At 43.4% G+C, this 18,687-nt stretch overlaps 1 protein-coding gene across 1 annotated transcript in view; it reads right to left on the bottom strand.

Moving 5' to 3' along the window:
• Nucleotides 1-1,509: 1,509 nt before the first annotated feature.
• Nucleotides 1,510-18,687, bottom strand: part of LOC116505453 — a 36,048-nt gene continuing 18,870 nt past the window's right edge. The window contains exons 8-15 of the mRNA XM_032212687.1: nt 16,122-16,908; nt 15,179-15,530; nt 14,666-14,914; nt 14,412-14,496; nt 11,806-11,950; nt 11,368-11,605; nt 9,522-9,640; nt 1,510-3,240 (exon numbers count right to left, since the gene is read on the bottom strand). Of these exons, the coding sequence (XP_032068578.1) occupies nt 3,082-3,240; nt 9,522-9,640; nt 11,368-11,605; nt 11,806-11,950; nt 14,412-14,496; nt 14,666-14,914; nt 15,179-15,530; nt 16,122-16,908 (2,134 nt within the window). The 3' untranslated portion in view covers nt 1,510-3,081. The remainder of the gene's footprint in view (nt 3,241-9,521; nt 9,641-11,367; nt 11,606-11,805; nt 11,951-14,411; nt 14,497-14,665; nt 14,915-15,178; nt 15,531-16,121; nt 16,909-18,687) is intronic.

An 18,687-nucleotide genomic window follows, 5' to 3' on the forward strand; every position in this document is an offset into this window, starting at 1 on the left:
ATAGTGGGCCGTGTGGCCCACGGGTTTTACAATATCAGTTTAACAAGCCTCCACTTAAAATGGACTTTAGGTGTGATAGACAAAATTGGGGACTAGATTTCATCTTCCTGTAATGCAGGGCTGGGCAATTAATTTTCCCAAGGGGCCACATAAGAACCTGGGACTGTGATGGAGGGCTGCTTCCACCACTGCGACCCCCTGTCCTGTGTCCCCTGCTGCTGCTGCCCCTTGGCCCCCCCCCCCCACAATCATTCAGCAACTGGAAAATGTACTCTATGCTTATAGCTCTTCGTGGCCTGAAAGCACTGATTTAAAAAAAAACAACCCGAACATTTAAGCTTCTGTTTTCTTAAACAAGGAAAACTGTACCAAAGCTGAATGCAATCTGACTTGTAGGTCTCTTACTAAAAAGGGCAGGTTTTGCTTTTGAGACAGACTACCCTTACTTAGCTGACCATCCACTACCATCAACCCCATCCTGGCTCTTTCCAGCCTTGGATCTTGGAAGGATAAGAGATATTTACAAGTTTCTCCATTTCCTCTGACCTGCTTGCATATGGACATGATGCTGCTTCTGATGGTTTAAATACAGGTAGTCCTTGACTTATGACAATCAAACCCAAAATTTCTACTGCTAAGCAAGGGAGTTAAGTACGCCCCATTTTACGATCTTTTTTTGCCAGTTATTAAGCGAATTGTGTGGTCCTTATGAGAATGTGGCTTCCCCCATTGACTTTGCTTGTTGGAAGCTATATAGAAAGGTTACAAATGGGGATCATGTTACTCTGGGACAGTGAGACTGTCATAAATACATACCAGTTGCCAAGTGCCTGAATTTTGATTGCATGGTCATGGGGATGCTGCAATAGTTGCAAGTGTGAAAAACGGTCATAAGGTCACTTTTTTCAGTGCCATTGTAACTTAAAATGGTCACTAAACAAATGGTTGTAAGTCGAGGACTACCTGTATTAGATCCCCTCCTCTTAAATTACCCAATTTGTAGCCAATCATGCTAAGCAGAGAAAGAAAGGCATTGGGTTATCATCTGAGCAATGAAACCAGGTGGGATTTGGTCCTGGGATGTCCAACCATCCATCTGCCTGAGGAACAGAGACTGTTGGCAAATGGATTTCAATTCTCCTCTGCAGCCTTCCTCCATGCCTGCCTGCCTACCTGCCTGAACAGATTTGGGTGACATGCATGGAGCTGTTGAAAGAGAAGAGAAAAGAGATGGGTGCAGTGTACAACAGAGGATGTATTTTGGTATTCATTCACCATTGCATCACTATAAAACAAACAAAAACTCCAATTTCTTATGCACTGGGAATTCTTCCAGAACCGCATCTTATATTTATATTACAAAAATGCACCATGGTTTCAATTCTACACATAGTAAATACTAAATAGCATTAACAAATTCTAATACGTATAAAGTAATTCAGCAGTGGTACAAAATAAGAAATCTTAATATTTCATATTCTTATTATCTTCATAGGTTTTTGCTAAATGTTTCTTGGAATTTTGTGGATAGTATGCCTGTAACTACTTGTTACGATAATAATTGTTTATCTTGTTCTACTCCAGCTGCAGGTGAAGGCAAACGTGGTCACCCTTACCCACCAAGTTCATTTCTATTAATGGGGTGCATATATGGTACTTGATTTCACACAGAGAAGTTACTTTGAAATTATTCAAGGCACATTTAATTGTCCCATGCAGTGAAGCACCAGGGGGCAAGTATCCCTCGGTGAATCACTCCACCACCATTTCTCCAGAACCAGTCCGAACCGGCTGAATACCACCTCTGAACTGGGGATAGGCAGCCTACTAGCTAGATATAATCCACTAGTCTGATTGTCCCCCGTCCCCTCCAAAACTCTGCAATCAAAATGCAATTTTTCTCCTCTACCTTTTTTGTGGGGGTGTTGAATATGGATTAGGCTAGAGAACAGGGTCCTGTATGGATGGGAATGATCTTGGGAGTGATTTTGGGAATTATCTTGGGAGATAAGGCACAGAGACACATCCCAAGGGAACGATCAGAATCCACCTAGGAATGTCGCAGGGCAGCCTCAGAAGAGAGCCCGTTTCTTGGGCTCTAAAAAAGATAGGAAAGAAATGTAATTTCAGAGTTGCAAAATTCTATTAATGTAGCTTTGCAATGAAGTAGAATAAGTTCACTGGGTCACCCTAGAGGTGCTCGATTTTCTGGTTTTTCTTTGAAGATGTTTCAATTCTCATCCAACTTTGAGAAGCAAAACGTCTTCAAAGAAAAAACAGAAAGTCCAGTTGCCTCTTGAAAAAGCACCTCTTGGGCAACCATGACCTGGATGACTGAGAAGTTCCATAGACATACAGCTCATCTTTCCTATCTGATCTATCTTGAAAGGCTGTCTTCAATCTTGCAAGTCTGAAATTAAATCTCTCTCCCATCTCCTTTCCAGCCGACTAGGGACGTTTTCTTTTTTCTTTTCAAATATTTACAAACTTCAACATCTGTGTGGACAATAAACCCAAATTCTTACAGAGGAACAGAAGTCCTTTGTAAGTTTGTCCCTTTCTTTTTAGGACCGAAAATACAAAACTTGCTTCTAACACTGTCCCATAGCATTTGAGAATAGTCTTGTTTGGAGAAACATGGAAGTTTCTGCTGAGTTTCAGGTTAGAATGTATATTTAATGTCTTTTCACTTACAAAACATAGGAAGTAAAAAGTGCATTCCAGAAACTAAATTCATTCCCGTAGCATCTGGAAATTCTTATCACATAAAAATATGTTCTTGAAAAGAATTTCCTCAACTTTGTACCACGATTATTACTGCAAAGAAGAATCCTTGTCATAATGCCCCATAGCAAGATATATATTCCAATAGGTTCTTGGAAAGAATTTCACAGGGCAGAGTATCTGTGTCCCCGGGGTGTGATTATCTCAATAAATAATAGTCCAATTAGAAGATCATCTGCCCTAATAACAAGGCTGAGATGCAATCTAGAGATTGTAGTACTTCGGCCTGTGAAACAAATGGAGAGAACCAGCCTCACCCTCTGCAAAACCTATTAATTGGCACACAAAACAAAACACTCAATACGCTGTCTCAGTCTGCATGAATATAGTAGAAAGCTGTTCTATCATATCAAAAAGGCTGTTGGAGATTTGGAGGCTCAGACTTTCGCTGTTCAGGGATGAGCAGCCTTCCCTCTGCACGAATTCATGCGAATTTTTACAAAAATTTGGAACCAGCTGTAAGATACACAGAAGACAATGAACATTATTAGCTTGTGCAAAGATACATTTCACTAAAAAAAAAAGGTGATTAGGGATGAGACTGACTCTCTAATTTAGGAGAATTGCAAAAAGCAAACAAATGGTTTCACACTGACTGTGGCTTTCTTGCTTAGAAATGGGAGAGCTCAGGAAAAAAAAGATCAGTTTTCCCAATTAGCAACAGATTAACATTAGATATTCTGGGATTAAGGCAAAAGAGTGGAGAGTCCAAGAATGCAAGACAACAGCTTACATGCTCCAGAATGAATGACTACATAAATACAGTTGAATAATCTCTACTTCCACAAAGGACAAATACAGAAATGAGTGATGCACAACTAAACAAAAAATGCTCATCAGCAAGTGTGATTGGAAGAACAGGGAAGGTAGCCTTACTTGGTTGTATCTCCCACTCACTCCGGCAGCCAGACCTAAATGTTCTTAGCTAGTCCTGTAAGGTGGTGGGAATTAAGAAAGAGACCAAGGACCATATTCCTGCTCTGCAAATGCCACAATATTGATGAAGATGCTCACGGTGGCTTATTGCTGTGAAGGGGCAGAAATATCCACAGGGTAGCAGCAGCTGCGACCTTCCAGCATGGGCTAAACAAGCAGGCATCCACCTAGTGATTGAGACCTTGCAGAGGGCAGAACTTTGTGGAAAGGGAATAAAGGGATTAAAAGAGACTAGCCTTATTTTCTTTTTTTATAAAACATATTTTATTTCATTTTCATTTTCATTTTATACAATCACTTATATACTGTGCATAAAAAAAAAGAAAAAAGGAAGAAAAGAAAAACCCAACATAACACTTCATTCCCCCATACACCCTCTCTTCTCCCCCTCCAACTTTCCTTTCACCCCTCCAGCATTCCCCTCTTCTACTTCCCTACCCCCTCAGACGTCTCCCCCTCCCTCCATTTCACCCTCCTTACATTCCCTCTCACTCCCTCTTTACTTCTCCCTTCTCTTTCCCTCTTCTCCTCACTTTGGTGTATCCATACAATTCAATTTGTTTTTTACAATAAAAGTAGAAAAAGAAAAAAAGAAAAAAAAAAGAAAAACGAGCCACAGTACACAAGTGGATTCTTATTGTTCTAAGGATTGAAACTGTAATTCCACCCTCCCCCCTCCCCCCTATAATCCCCCCTCCCCAACCCCCTTACGGCTTCGCAGGTCCCATACCCGGCATAATTCTTTAACAAGCATTTGAGTATAATAAGGCCAGCTAACTTTAAAATTAAAAAAATAAGATAAAAGTAAAGCCAAAAAGAAAAAGGAAAAATAGTAGAAAATAAGAAATAAACAAAAAACAAAAAAAAAAAAAAAAAAAAAAAACACCCACACTCACACACAAAAAGAAGAAAGAAACAAAAAGGGTCAATAAACCCACTACGTTAACACAGCTTCCCATTATCTGTAAATCTTAAACAATGTGACTCATTCCAAATTTCGATTATTTTGCTACTTGCAGGGTTTCAAACTGTATTAGAGCCAGGTAAGTTGATCAATTAGAATTCCCCAACTAAAAGTCTCCTTGCTTTGTCTATCTATTCAGACCTTTAATTTATCTCTTTTTTATCCAAATATCCAAACCTTTCTATAACACCATTAAACTCAAATACTTCTTTCATTTTTCATTTCCAACACCTCCCTTTCTATCCTTACCCACCTCCACATGTAAATTTTTTACCTTCCACCCTGCCTTTATCCATATCCACATATATATTTTATCCACATTCATTGCTCCTCCCATGTTTACTCCACTTTCCTGAAGATTCTCCGACCAATCTTTCTTGATCTTATATTGAAATAGCAACTCAAACAAACATCAGCTTGCGTTCTAGCCCCAGGTAATCTAATTAAACTTTCGCTGCCCCTCCCTCTCCCACGCACCTCCCAACTCCGTTCGTCCCAAACCGCAACTCAAAAAGATCACAATTTCCGCTCTCCTCGCCTAAGAAAATAGTTCATGCACAATTTGAGTTAGAGTTCAGACAAAACTTCTGTACAATATGTGTCCACAATCAGCAGCGCTTCTTTCAGTCTCCATGTCTCATCATCGATATGCCACTTTTCCATTTTATCCCAGACGGAAATCATAAAACTTTACAAACATCGCTTAGTCTTTATTCCTTAGTCTTCTGCCCTTCCGGAAGAGAAAAACAACACCCTCCGCCTTGTAGCCACGTGTCTCGCTGTTTGTCTTCTCCTTCTCCTTGTCTCTCCCCAGATCCGGATGAATCAGGAAGTCCCGCCTTCAGGGTCTCGTAGTAAAATTTTCGGGCTTCACAAACGGAGTTAATGCGATGTTTTTGGTTGCCAAATGTAACTGTAATACCAGCTGGGACTTCCCATTTGTATGAAATCTGAGAGTTTCTGAGTTCTTCGGTTAAGAAAGCGTACTCTTTCCTTGTTCTTAATAATTGAAATGGTATCTCTTTAAAAACAATCAAGTCCTGTCCGTCAATTCTCAACCTCTTTCCGTAGAGCCTCTGTATTATCTCATTTCTAGATTCCCTTGTAGTAAAGTATATTATTATATCCCTCGGAAGCTGTCGCTGTTTTGCTACCCAGGAATTCTGGCGGTAAATTCTTTGAATCTGCCAATCAAAGTTAAGTCCCGGACTTCCCACCAAGCGACTGAAAGCCTCAAAGAATGTCTGTTTCAAATTCTCCTGTTGATTTTCACGCAGTCCTCTAACTCGTATCGCAAAGGCAGTCTTGTTATAATTTATCATGACAAGTTCTTTTTGGGCAGATTCAATTTCCTGTTCTAACGTTTGAATTTTTGATATCAGATTAAGGTTAGTTTCTTCCAAAAGTTCCAATTTGTCCTCTGTTTCAGCAATATAATCTGTCATGACTGTCATTACACCGATCATATCCTGCTTTGCCTGAGCAATTTTAGCATCAAATTGATCACATAAATCCGATATCAGTTGATTAATCTCCTGTCTGAAATCATTAAGCGTTTTGAGAAGGAATTCTTGTGTTAGCAAATCTCCCGTGGAGGGTGTAGGAGACAAGGGTAGCGCCTTCATAGTTTTTGGAGATATGTTATTAAAGAAGCGCTTCTGTTTAGATTTGGGAGCCATTCCAGAATAAAAATAAAAGACAAGCAATCAAGCGAGCCAAAAATCAAAGTCTGTGCTCCCCTCAGTTAATCTTTTAGCAATTAGTACGGAGAAGCCTTCAGGAAGGTAGGGTCAACTAGCTCCGTCAGATCAAACACAAAAGCTACGAGATCGCCATCTTGTGACGCAGCTAAAAAAGAAAGGGAGCCTTTTGCGAAATTGAAGCTGGTATTTTAAATAGTAATAGAAGAAATTCCTCGGGAATGGTCCCCGCCCGGATTGGCTTTTAAATAGCTTAGCTTTGTCCTGGGGGGGGAGGCAATCTGCCTAGGCTGCAAAAAGGCAGCGCGGAAAACTGGCCGGAGTAAAGGCTCAGCTAATGTTGAATCTCTTCTCCATTCACAGCAAAAAAAAAGCTATGAATTACAAAGAGATCCTAACGACTGACCTCCTCCCTGCCCCTTTCTGCCAGAAAGGGGAGATATCTATAGATCTTATAAGATATACGAACCAGAGTCCTGGCAGGAGCTTTTTTAAGCTCCCGACGGCGGCAGCTCCTCCCCTCGAAGCCCTCTAGCCTTATTTTCCTAAGCAGAATCCGGTGGCTTTAGGGAAAGCCAGGTTATATGTAACTGGTATTGCTGTAACAACAAAACATACACTACTAGAGGGAAGATTTCAAAGGGCTTCCTATTCAGAGAGACTTTGCTCCTGTGGATCCAGGGAGGAAGAAAACTCGCATCCATCTCATAAGGTGCCCTATGATGCCCCAAGACACTCTTTAATTGCTCTAATCATTTCCAAATACTAGGGCTACACAAATACATTTTATATTTATTATCGTTTAAAGGGTGCTAACCCTACGCTCACTGATCGGGCAGCAAAATATTTTCACCATGTTATGCACCTGTGCAAAAATTTTAAGTAGACATGCTGTTTATTGCCCTATTAATATTTTTTCTCTTCCCCAATAACTCATTGCTGTATTAAGCAATTTCTCTTTGGATGGCACTCTTTTATGGTAAAGGCTGGTCAAAGATTGTAATAAAGATAAACAACCTGTACAAAATATTGACAGAGATATGAAATATTTACAGGGAGCTTAATGAATATTTCCCTATTAAATAAACCTGCCCGTGATCAATATTATAGAAAGCCCCCTCTTCCCCCCAGAGAACAATTTAGATTTAGATTTTTAGATTTAGATTTAGATTTTATTAACATTTGTAGGCCGCCCTTTTCCCTGAGGGGACTCAGGGCGGCTCACATAAAATCAGGGAGGGGGAATACAAACAATGACGTAGACACATATAATAAAAGTAATAAGCAACATACATTCATCATTCGGGAGGGGCGGCTATCCTTGTCCCCAGGCCTGACGGGCTAGCCAGTTCTTAAGGGCTATGCGGAAGGCCTGGACGGTGGAGAGGGTACGAATCTCCACGGGGAGCTCGTTCCAAAGGGTCGGGGCTACTACTGAGAAGGCCCTCCTCCTTGTAGTTGCCAGCCGGCACTGGCTGGCCGATGGAATACAGAGGAGGCCTAATCTATGAGATCTAATTGGTCGCAGGGAGGTAATTGGCAGAAGGCGGTCTCTCAAGTATCCAGATCCACTACCATGCAGGGCTTTATGGGTGACTAATAGCACCTTGAAGCGCATCCGGAGATCGACAGGTAGCCAGCGCAGCTCGCGGAGGATAGGTGTTATGTGGGTGAACCGAGGTGCACCCACAATCGCTCGCGCGGCCGCGTTCTGTACTAGCTGAAGTCGCCGGATGCTCTTCAAGGGCAGCCCCATGTAGAGCACATTGCAGTATTCCAGCCTAGAGGTCACAAGGGCCCAAGTGACTGTTGTGAGAGCCTCCCGATTCAGGTAGGGTCGCAACTGGCGCACCAGGCGAACCTGGGCGAATGCCCCCCTGGTCACAGCCGTCAAGTGGTGGTCAAACGATAGCTGTGGATCCAGGAGGACTCCCAAGTTGTGAACCCTCTCTGAGGGGTATAGAATTTGACCCCCCAGCCTGAGTGATGGAATATTGATCGAATCTTTGGGAGGGAAGCACAACAGCCACTCGGTCTTTTCTGGGTTGAGCACAAGCTTGTTAACCCTCATCCAGTCCATAACGGCCTCAAGGCCTCGGTTCATCACGTCTGCCGCTTCATTGAGTTGGCACGGGGCGGACAGATACAACTGGGTATTGTCCGCATATTGATGGTATCTGATCCCGTGCCTGCGGATGATCTCTCCCAGCGGTTTCATGTAGATGTTGAATAGTAGGGGGGATAAGACCGAGCCCTGAGGCACCCCATATGTTAGGGGCCTAGGGGACGATCTCTGCCCCCCCACTAACACCGACTGTGACCTGTCCGAGAGGTAGGAGGAGAACCACCGCAACACGGTGCCTCCCACTCCCACCTCCCGCAGTCGTCGCAGAAGGATACCATGGTCGATGGTATCGAAAGCCGCTGAGAGGTCAAGGAGGACCAGGATGGAGGAATGTCCTCCATCTCTGGCTCTCCAGAGATCATCGGTCAATGCGACCAAAGCGGTTTCTGTGCTGTAACCGGGTCTGAAGCCTGACTGGATGGTATGCACTGAATGGAAGGGCACCCCAAGATTTTTAAGAAAAAAAACAGGAACAGGAAAGAAGAAAGAGTGAGGTTTGATGTAGGTAAATTGAGTGTCTCCTGAAACCTGAAAATATAGACAACCTCACATTTTAATATGTTGGGTTTCTGAACTGAATCCCTCATGGCAAGATTTCCCTTCTTTACCTGGTATACCTTCTGCCCCCGGAGCAATCTTGCAAATCCAACTGGAAGGTGACTGTGCCATACTCTATAGTCTGTAATGCTTGATGTTCAAAATCCAGACATGCAGCTGTAGCAAGCTCAGATCTGAATGAAGCTGGACTTCCTGGCTGAAGAAATCTGGTCTGGAGGGGATTGTATTTGTGATCTTGCACCCTCCAAAGCAGCTTTTGGAGACAGAGTCTCAAACACTGCAAAGTTTTAGTTCTTAGGGCTCATCCACACAACCACTTGGCTAAGCTTTCCTTCCATCCAGGCATCAAGAGGAAATCATGCTGGGGTGGCAACAGACTGAGGTCCACTACTGTGATCCCTTTGAAATCACCTTGAACAATCTTCAGTAAGTTTCCTGACACCGATATCCTTACCTTCACCAAGATCAGCTTGGACTCCTTGGGTTTGGAAGCAGTAAACCGCTGTCCAAAGCACAGATAAATGGTATAGTCAGGAGACGAGCGTCTTTGACCATCACGGAACTCAACCAGTTCTATTAAAGAGAAAAATCCAGGATTCATAGCTATTTAAACCAATATATGGATTGATAAACAGAAAAACAGGGCAAATAAATACAATAAAATCTAAGGTTATTTTGCGTCAGTAAGAAGAAACCTAGAATCGATTGATCATCAATAACCCATTAACCAAGACTTCCAGAATGTGATAACAGGTTATTGGGACCTTCTGACCTCTCAAGATGCCACTATAAAATCTTCTGGCCCAATCCATATTTCAAGCATTTCTCCCAGATACAAACATATTTTAGCAGAGCAGGAAAGAATGCAAGGAAACAATTTCCCCATATAACACCTCTATACCAAAGGATAATAGCTATGCAAATATCAATTTAATATTTCAATCTGGCATCATTTAAGCCAAAACCAGCCAATTCATTATAGTTTAGCATGTTGTACGATGCCAGATTCTATTTATTTACAAAGCCTAAAAGACGTTCCATTTTTCTTGAACTATAAGATGGTAACTAGGGCCAGATCAAGTACATTTCATATAAAATGTTGCATTCAATTGCTGTCATCTACAAATTAGGCGTGAAAAAAATGCCTGAACGAAATCCTGGAGAGCTTTTGTCAAACTACGTTGAGTAGACTTGCATAGCTGCACATTTGCTGCCCCTGCCTGAGTTCAGCTGCATCATGATCACTGGAGTAAAGCTTCTTCCAACCATCTCTCCTGCTGCTATTATAACTGCTACAGACCTTGCCTGAAAACGTGACCTGTCAAAACCGTGCTCGACTAAGCCGCGCCCGATTAAACCGCGTCGCTGATGTCATCAACAGGGCGACAACAGCCAGCGCGGAGAAAGAAGAGCGCTTTATATAGCGCTTTGAAAGCAAGCTGATTCAACTTAAGGTAAGGGTTAGGTTTAGGGTTAGGTTAAGGGTTAGGGTTAGGTTAAGGGTTAGGGTTAGGTTAAGGGTTAGGTTAAGGGTTAGGTTTAGGGTTAGGGGGGTTAGGTTTAGGGGTTAATTTTAGGTTTAGGGTTCTGTCTGCACGCTGTTGTCACCCTGTTGATGACATCAGCTACACGGTTTAGTCGGACGCGGTTTAGTTGAGCACGGTTTTGTGGTGGAACCCCATGAAAATGCCAGCCAGTGCAGTCTTTGAGAAGAAGCTGTTTGGCACCTTGGCTTCTATCCTTAGAGGTCTTCACTGAGTCTTGCAAGACAACAGTTTTTAAAGAGATAAAACAGTGATAGCATAGCTGTAACAGTATTAAACAAAAGATGGCAGGGAAAGATTTTACAATTAGTCCTCGATTTAGAAGCACAAACGGGGCTGGAATTTCTGTCACTAAGCAACCCGATTGTTAACTGAGTGATTTTGCAATCTTTTTTGCTGCAATCACTAGGCAAATGTAACATCCCCCTTTAATTTGGAACCCCCCAGGGAAAGTCACCAATAGCAATCACCTGACCCCAGGATGCTGCAACTGTCAGTTGCCAAGCGCCCAAATTTTGATCATGGGACATGGGGATGCTGCAGTCATAAATTCAAGGACCAGCTGTAAGGTAATTTTTTCAGTGCCACTGTAACTTCCAACAGTCATTAAACAAATGGCTGTAAGAGGGGACTGCCTGCAATTAGCTTCCTTTTAATTATTTCAACCCGGATGTCACAGCACCTGATCTGAACACTCAAGACTGCACACAGTCCTTTCAATGAATAAGACTCTTTGCCTCATTTCTAGATCCTCACCTTGATAGAACTGTTCATAGTTGAAGATTTCAGTTTCAACATTTCTTGGCAATAATTTACATGGAGGGTCCTTGGAGAATGCATGGAAGACCTGACACATTCCAAGTCGCTTGGCCCAGATCCTCCCGTTTCTCTGATATAATAATAAACATGCAGGCTCTAAGACAGACAAAGTCTTTTGAACTCGCTTCTGATCCGTCAGCATGTCTGGATTTGGAAACTGTATGACCTGTGCATTGTGTGGGATAGGTTCCCAATTTACCCGCCCGAGTGTTGACTGTTGAATGCAAGTTGTGTCTTATCATTTTATTTTGTTCACATATTGTTTGTTTTTGTATTGCACCCCCTTCCCTACGATTGTGAGCCGCCCTGAGTCCCCTCAGGGAAAAGGGCGGCCTATAAATCCTAATAAAATGTCTAAAAAAAAAATGTCTAAATGTGTGATTGGTGGCAGTTCTCCTGGTTGTAGGTGAGCAGGCAGCTATTTACTTCTGCTTCGTCACGCACTATCTTGTTGTGATAGTAGATAGAGACTTTTATGTTAAATGTAATTTTGTTGCACATGTGAAAAAGCAATGGTTGACTGGGAAATCTCTTTTGTTGGATTTGCAGGTGGCCAGTGGGCTCCTTCTTGGTAACAGCTACTTGCCACAGGTTCAACTGCTACTCCATTCCCTATGGGTGAGCAGCCATTTTGGGTGACCTGAGGGGCTTCACAGGAACTTCTTTGCTCATACGTAATAGCATTTCCTGCTGTATTTAGAAAAATAAAACAAGGTAATTAGCAGAAAGAACCTACAGCCATTATAAGATAGGAAAAAAGATGATTAAAAAAAGCTTTGTAGGTAGCCCCTCTTAATATATATTCTCCGGCCATTGGTCTTCTCCATAGGACTCCCTTTGTTTCTTTTGGATACAAACCTGGCATAAAGGCATTACATGCCTAATTTAATGGAGTCAAAAAGACAGCCCAGAAATCAAGAGTTTAAAAGATAGGCCCGAGAAACATTTCAGTGAGTGAGCAAACAGAAATTATTAAAGAACATGGGAGAGTTTACAACTCAAGAAAAAATACTTAATATGATACAAGTCTTCGACATCTGAAGATTAACATCTGGAAGAGGCAGGATTTATTTTCTGTTATTCCAGAGTACTAGACTGACTAGAAGTTTTGACTAGAACTAACAAGTAAAATTAGAAGAAACATGGTTAAAGCTAGACTATTAGGAGGAATTTCCTAATTGAACTATCAGCCACTAGAATAGGTTGCTACATGACTGGATGAGTTCTCTTTCATGATAGGTCTTCATCCAGAGGTTGGAGAGACACCTGTCAGAGATACTTTACTGCATCCGGTACTAAGAAGGGAGATCCCTTCAACTTCCATAATTTTGTGATTCATTGTTTAAAGCCCATGTTTAGACTTACCTATAAGATTATTGGAATCTGTAATTACAGTTGGGGCCCATGAGAAATGTTGCATTTCAGTCAGATTTAGTTGGGACTGCTGAATAATCCACTGGAGTGTGTCATCATTGGTTTGGTAAAAATTGTCTGCTGCATTCTCATTTGGCACTGCAGAACCTACACACACATTAATATCCATCATTAAGATTTTTGCAATGGCATGTATGGGATAAACTCACTTTATCAACATTAAATGTAAAACTCAGCATCAATTATGCACAAATACTTGGGGAATCTCTGCAATCTACACCATTGGATTGCAATGGTTGTTGTTTTTTCCAATCATTTTTTTATTTTTTATATTCTTTATACATATCAATGCATGAATGGTGTGGTAGGGTAACATACATTTCATTACACATACATAGACTTATTATTCCTAAATATTACATTTCATTTCCATTGTTTCATATTATTTATACATCTCTTTTATTAACACCTTTCCTTTCTGAACCATCTTTCTGTCCTTTTTGTATCTCTTAACATATTAATATATAATTATTATTCCCCCCCACTATTTTCTATCACTATTTTAACTCCCCCCTTTCATATTGCTATAATATTCAAAGACGTATTTTCCATCTATTTTGTTGTTCATATTTCCATAGTTAAGTTAAAGTTCCATCCTTCATTCTTCCATTTTTCAATATCTCCTTATACAGTTTTAGTATCAATCATAATCATTTGCGGCGGACATAGAGGCGGGCAAAAGAAAGCGAGCTGGTGGGCTGGTGCTTTCTTTCGCCCGCCTGTCAGAATTCAGGCGGGCGAAAGAAAGAAAGCACTTTAGACAGTGGGATGTCGGGGGAGAAGACTGCCTCACCAGCCATAAACCTCACCGCATGTCACTGGTAGAGATACATTACTGGATATCATCAGCATAATATTTGCTTACTCCAAATAGAAGGACCACAGCCAGGTGTTTCATGTAGATTGTAGAAAGTCCAGTACGCAGGAAACAGGTGCAGTGACTGGATCGAGACGGTAGTTGTCACACCACTTGGCGAAAGTGGACCAGTTGGAATCATATATCCTGGTCGTTGATGGTCGTCTTGACGCCTGGATGGTACGCACAACCTCCTCTGACAGGTCTTCGCTCCTCAGGAGATCCCCCTCAAGTACCAGACGGCCAGCTGGAGCCACTGGGGGTCCAGGTGTACTATGGCCCCCTGGCTGAGGGAGACCTGGTCCCGAGGAATCCGCCATGGGGATGACATTGACAGGCTGACGAGGTCAGCATACCATGACCAGCGAGGCCAGTGGGGGGCTACGATGATCTTGCAGATTACCTGTGGTAGAAGCGGAAGCAGTGGGAAAGCGTACAGAAGACCCTGAGGCCATCTGCATCGAAGGGCGTCTGTCCCCTCCGCCCTGGCAAGTGGAAGCGGGAGAAGAAGCACTGGAGCTGCGTGTCGATCACTGGGGTGCCGAATCTGTGAGACAACTGGTTGAACAGGGTCGGATCCAGACGCCACTCTGCACTGTCTATGGTGGTCCTGCTCAACTAGTCCGCCTGCGTATTGTCCACTCCCGAGATGTGGTTGGAGCGAATGGATGTTACGTGATGCTCCACCCACCTTCCCAGGGCCTCCGCCTCCGCCATGAGCTTCCTGGACCTGGTGCCGCCCTGGCGATTTATATGGGCCTTGGTGGTCACATTGTCTGTCATCAGAAGGACGTATTGATGAAGAATGTTCCGATGAAAATGTTGCAGGGCGAGTCTGGCCACTCACAGCTCTAAGAAGTTGATGTTGCAGGCTGCCTCAGCTGGAGACCACTTGCCTTGAGTTATGTGATGTCCCATGTGCGCCCCCCAACTGGCAAGGCTGACGTCTGTTGTGATGACTATTCTCGTGGGCTCCTTGTACAGGTGTCCCTTCAGTAGAGCCGCCGATTGCCATTTGAGAGACCGCTTCACGGTCGGGGGAATCCACATCCTCATGGATGAGTTGCTCCTGTTGGCTCTTTGATGGGGCAGGAGAAGCCACTGCAACTCTCTGGAGTGAAGTCATGCCCAGGGAACGACCGAGATGCAGGAGATCATCTTCCCCAACAGTTGTGATAGGAGTAGCACGGAGACCTGCCTCAATCCCAGAACTTTGCGGGTCAGGGATACTAAACTGTCTATCCTGTCCTGGGAAAGGAACCCTGCAAGCTGAGGTATCTATCACCCCCCCCCAGATGGATGAGTTTGGTGGTTGGGATGAGATGACTCTTTTCCAGGTTCAGGGAGAACCCGTGACTCCCGAGGGACCTCATTGTAATGTGGAGGTCCCGCAGGGCCTGTTTCCTGGACGACGATTGGATGAGAAGGTCGTCCAGGTAACATTGAAGCCTTACGGGCCTGCGCCTGACTTGCGCTGCAACCACTGAGAGAACTTTTGTGAAGGTTCTGGGTCCTGATGACAGGCCGAATGGAAGGGAATGTGTAGATAAGCCTCCTTCAAGTCGATGGATGTGAGGAGGTCCCCCTGGCAAATCCCCACTAGGATAGTCTGCAGGGATTGCATCTTGAACCTCCTGTATGCAATATGATGATTGAGGTTCTTGAGATCCAAGATGGCTTTCCACCCCCCTGAGTTCTTGGGCACCAAGAAGAGAATGGAATAAAATTCCCTCCCTTCCTGGTTGGGTGGAACTTGTTCCACAGCATTGATCTCCAGGAGACGGTGAATTTCCTGGCTCATGAGTTCCCTCTTGAGAGGGCAAGAGGGGGTTGGACAGCGGATGAAGTTCTGAGGGGGTTGGGAGAGAAACTCCAAGGAAAGTCCCCTCCTGACTGTCTGGAGGACCCAGGCGTCCTCCATGGTCAGTGTCCATCGGGGAACGAACAGCTGGAGCCACCTCCCAATGGAAGGGGAGCGTTGATGGTCATTTGGACTTGCGGAAGGGCCTGTTGGAGGCCCCGCTGCAGTTGTACCTGCGGTAGTTGAACTGCTGCCTACCCGTGTCCCGAAAGGACTGCCTGTCCTGGAACCTATCTCCTGACTGACCAGTTGGTCTGTTCGAGGGAGCGGAAGAGGATCCTGCGGACTCACTGGAATGAAAGGACTGCCTCTTGAAATAGGGAGAGGATTTACGATCCTGTTTCTTGTTCAGGCAGGATTTTTCGTTTATCTTTGGATTCAATCAAGAAGGGGTCTAAGACCTCCCCAAATAATTTGGACCCCTTAAACGGGGCAGACACCAATTTCCACTTGTTCTTCTGGGTCTGCCTGCCAGTGACAGAGCCAGACGAGACAATGGGTGGTCACGTTAGACGCTAATGCCCTAGAGGCGAATTTTGCCGCATTAAGGGAGGCATCAGCTGAATAATGGGATGCTCCAATAATCTTTGTTATGTCCTGGCGAAGACGAGTGTCTCCTGCCGGCAGTTTAGCTTGAAGCTCACACAGCCAAATGACAGAGGCTCTGTTAAAGAATGACCCAGATGAAGAAGCCTTAATGGCCCAGGCCGCCGCTTGATGAGTCTTGTGGAAGGCCTTCTCCGCTTTTTTGTCCTCTTCCTTGACGCCCTCCAACAAGTGAGCCAGAAGGACCAAATTAGAAGTGAGAGCCGCTATAGGAGGGTCTACAGATGGCAGGACCAGGATGTTTTCCAATGTGGGGTCAACTGAGTAGTTTCTTGTCCTGCCACTGGGTGCAGCCTGGGAGCCAGGCTGGGCCCATTGACTTTGAATGACATCCATAAAGAGATCAGGGACCGGCACCAGCTCTTGCTGAGGTGCCTGAACATTAAACATGCTAGCATTGGGGTTAACCGGAGCGGAATCCGAGGTTCCCTGCATGGTCTTAGGTTTAGTACCCACTTGGGTGGTGTTCTTAGCCTTGTGCAAGATGGACTTAAATAGGCTAGGCTTAAAAAGCCCTGAGAAGGCAGGAGCATCCGGAGGAAGGTCCTCGTCCTCCGAGAGCTCCTGCTCCTCCTGATCCGGGTCCTCCAAAATGGAAGACTCGCTTAGTGCCGAGGACTCCAGAGATGGGTGACGGACCCGCCTGGTGGTAGAGAGAGCCTCCTGCCTGGGCTGAGAGGAGCTGGTAGTGATGGGTGTTTGGTCAAAAGCTACCTCAGGCCTTCCAAATTAAGTTACATGCATATTATGCAAGAGTCATTGCTGTCAAAGCCACAGACTTAAAGGTTTGTAGTTCATGTCTCCCATTTAAATCTATATGAATCAGATTGTTCACTTCTACTAGGCAGTAAACAGCTACCGTATTTTTCAGACTATAAGATGCACTGGAGTATAAGACGTACCATGATTTTGAAGAGGTAAATTAAAAAAAAAAGTTTTTCCACTCTGCAGGCCTCTCAAACCCTCTGCACGCCTTGTTTTTTGCAAAAAGAAAAGGGCATTCAGAGCTTTGGGAGGCTTGTAGAGTGTTCCTGGGACTGGGGGGCAAAAGCAGGCAAAAAGTGGTCCGTTTTTTTCAAAAACAGCCCTTTCTTTGCAAAAAAAAAGGGGGGCATGCAGAGGCTTTGGGAGGCTTGTAGAGTACTCCTAGGGGCTAAGGGGGGCAGAAACGAGCAAAAACGGCCCATTTTTTGCTCATTTTTACCCAGCCCCCAGGAGCACTTTGCAAGCCTCCCAAACTCTCTGCATGTCTATTTTTGCAAAGGGGGTGGGGTTTCGGTAGGCCAAAAATGCTGTATTCAGTGTATAAGACACACCCAGATTTTCACCCTCTTTTTAGAGGGAAAAAGGTGCATCTTATACTCCGAAAAATACAGTATGTATTTTCCCCCCCATGAACAAGTAAAAGGGACAGCAAAAGCAATATAGGCCCTCCTTTAAAATGTTTAGTCAGTTATGAATTTAAGACGACAGATCCTGATATGACAACTCAATAGTAAACGTACACTTGGCAAGTAGAGAGTCTCAAATTTTACCCTTACAATGTCCAGGAAGAGTGAGCAAAGATTCCAGTCTAAATTACTACATAGATGGTGACAAGCCATGTCAATACTTGATCCAAAGGATTACTGGCTTAGCATAAGGCAACTTCTAGATTACCAGGTTTCTAGAAATTCTTTCTACCTAGGCATTGAACATCTCGAGATTAATTAGTTAATTAAAATGGATTGGCAGCTATTCTAGCAAACTTTCAGCACATTAAAACAGATAATCCAAATCAACAAAATGGTTGTATTATGTGTCTTCAGTAGCATATTCTAGTACCAAAATATAGTATATCTTCCATAGAAAAGAATGCTTCTGGGCAACTTAGGACCTACATTCTTAGTACAAACTTGATCAAAACAAGAACTTCTGGTCTCACATCTGAAAATTATCATAGTCTAAGCACCAGTAGATGGGAGTCAACTGGAAAATTCTTGGATAAAAGTTTCCTAAACACCATAGAATGAAGGATGCTTCCAAACGATATGCCTAAAAAGGTACTTAGATGTTCATATTTAGCGAGTTACGTAAAGCCTTCCAATAACAAGATACTAATATACTTTGCTAGTGTTTTACAATGAAGAAAAAATTCTTCAGACATTCATATTTTAACCTATCAAACAATGGCAGCAAGAGAAGGCAAAGGAAGAGCACTTCACAAGGCCTTGAATGGTTCTGGGAGAAGTTGCACCTGCTTTATTTCCCTTGAAATAGGCCTCACGTATATGATAAAACAGACAGAAGCATCTCTCTAAATTTGAATGATCTTAAAAAGCTATGCATGATTGGCCCTGCTAAAACTTTACATGGTGGAGTGCTGAAAAATACTAGATCCATAGGTTAAACAGAAAGATAAATCAGGAACTGGTATGACTTCACGATTTCACCCGTTTCCTGTATTCTTTTGTTGCATTCCATTTTAAATACAATTTACAAAATAACCTCTGAATCAGAA

Source organism: Thamnophis elegans, chromosome 1 (genome assembly GCF_009769535.1).
Source record: "Thamnophis elegans isolate rThaEle1 chromosome 1, rThaEle1.pri, whole genome shotgun sequence".
Classification (NCBI taxonomy): domain Eukaryota; kingdom Metazoa; phylum Chordata; class Lepidosauria; order Squamata; family Colubridae; genus Thamnophis; species Thamnophis elegans.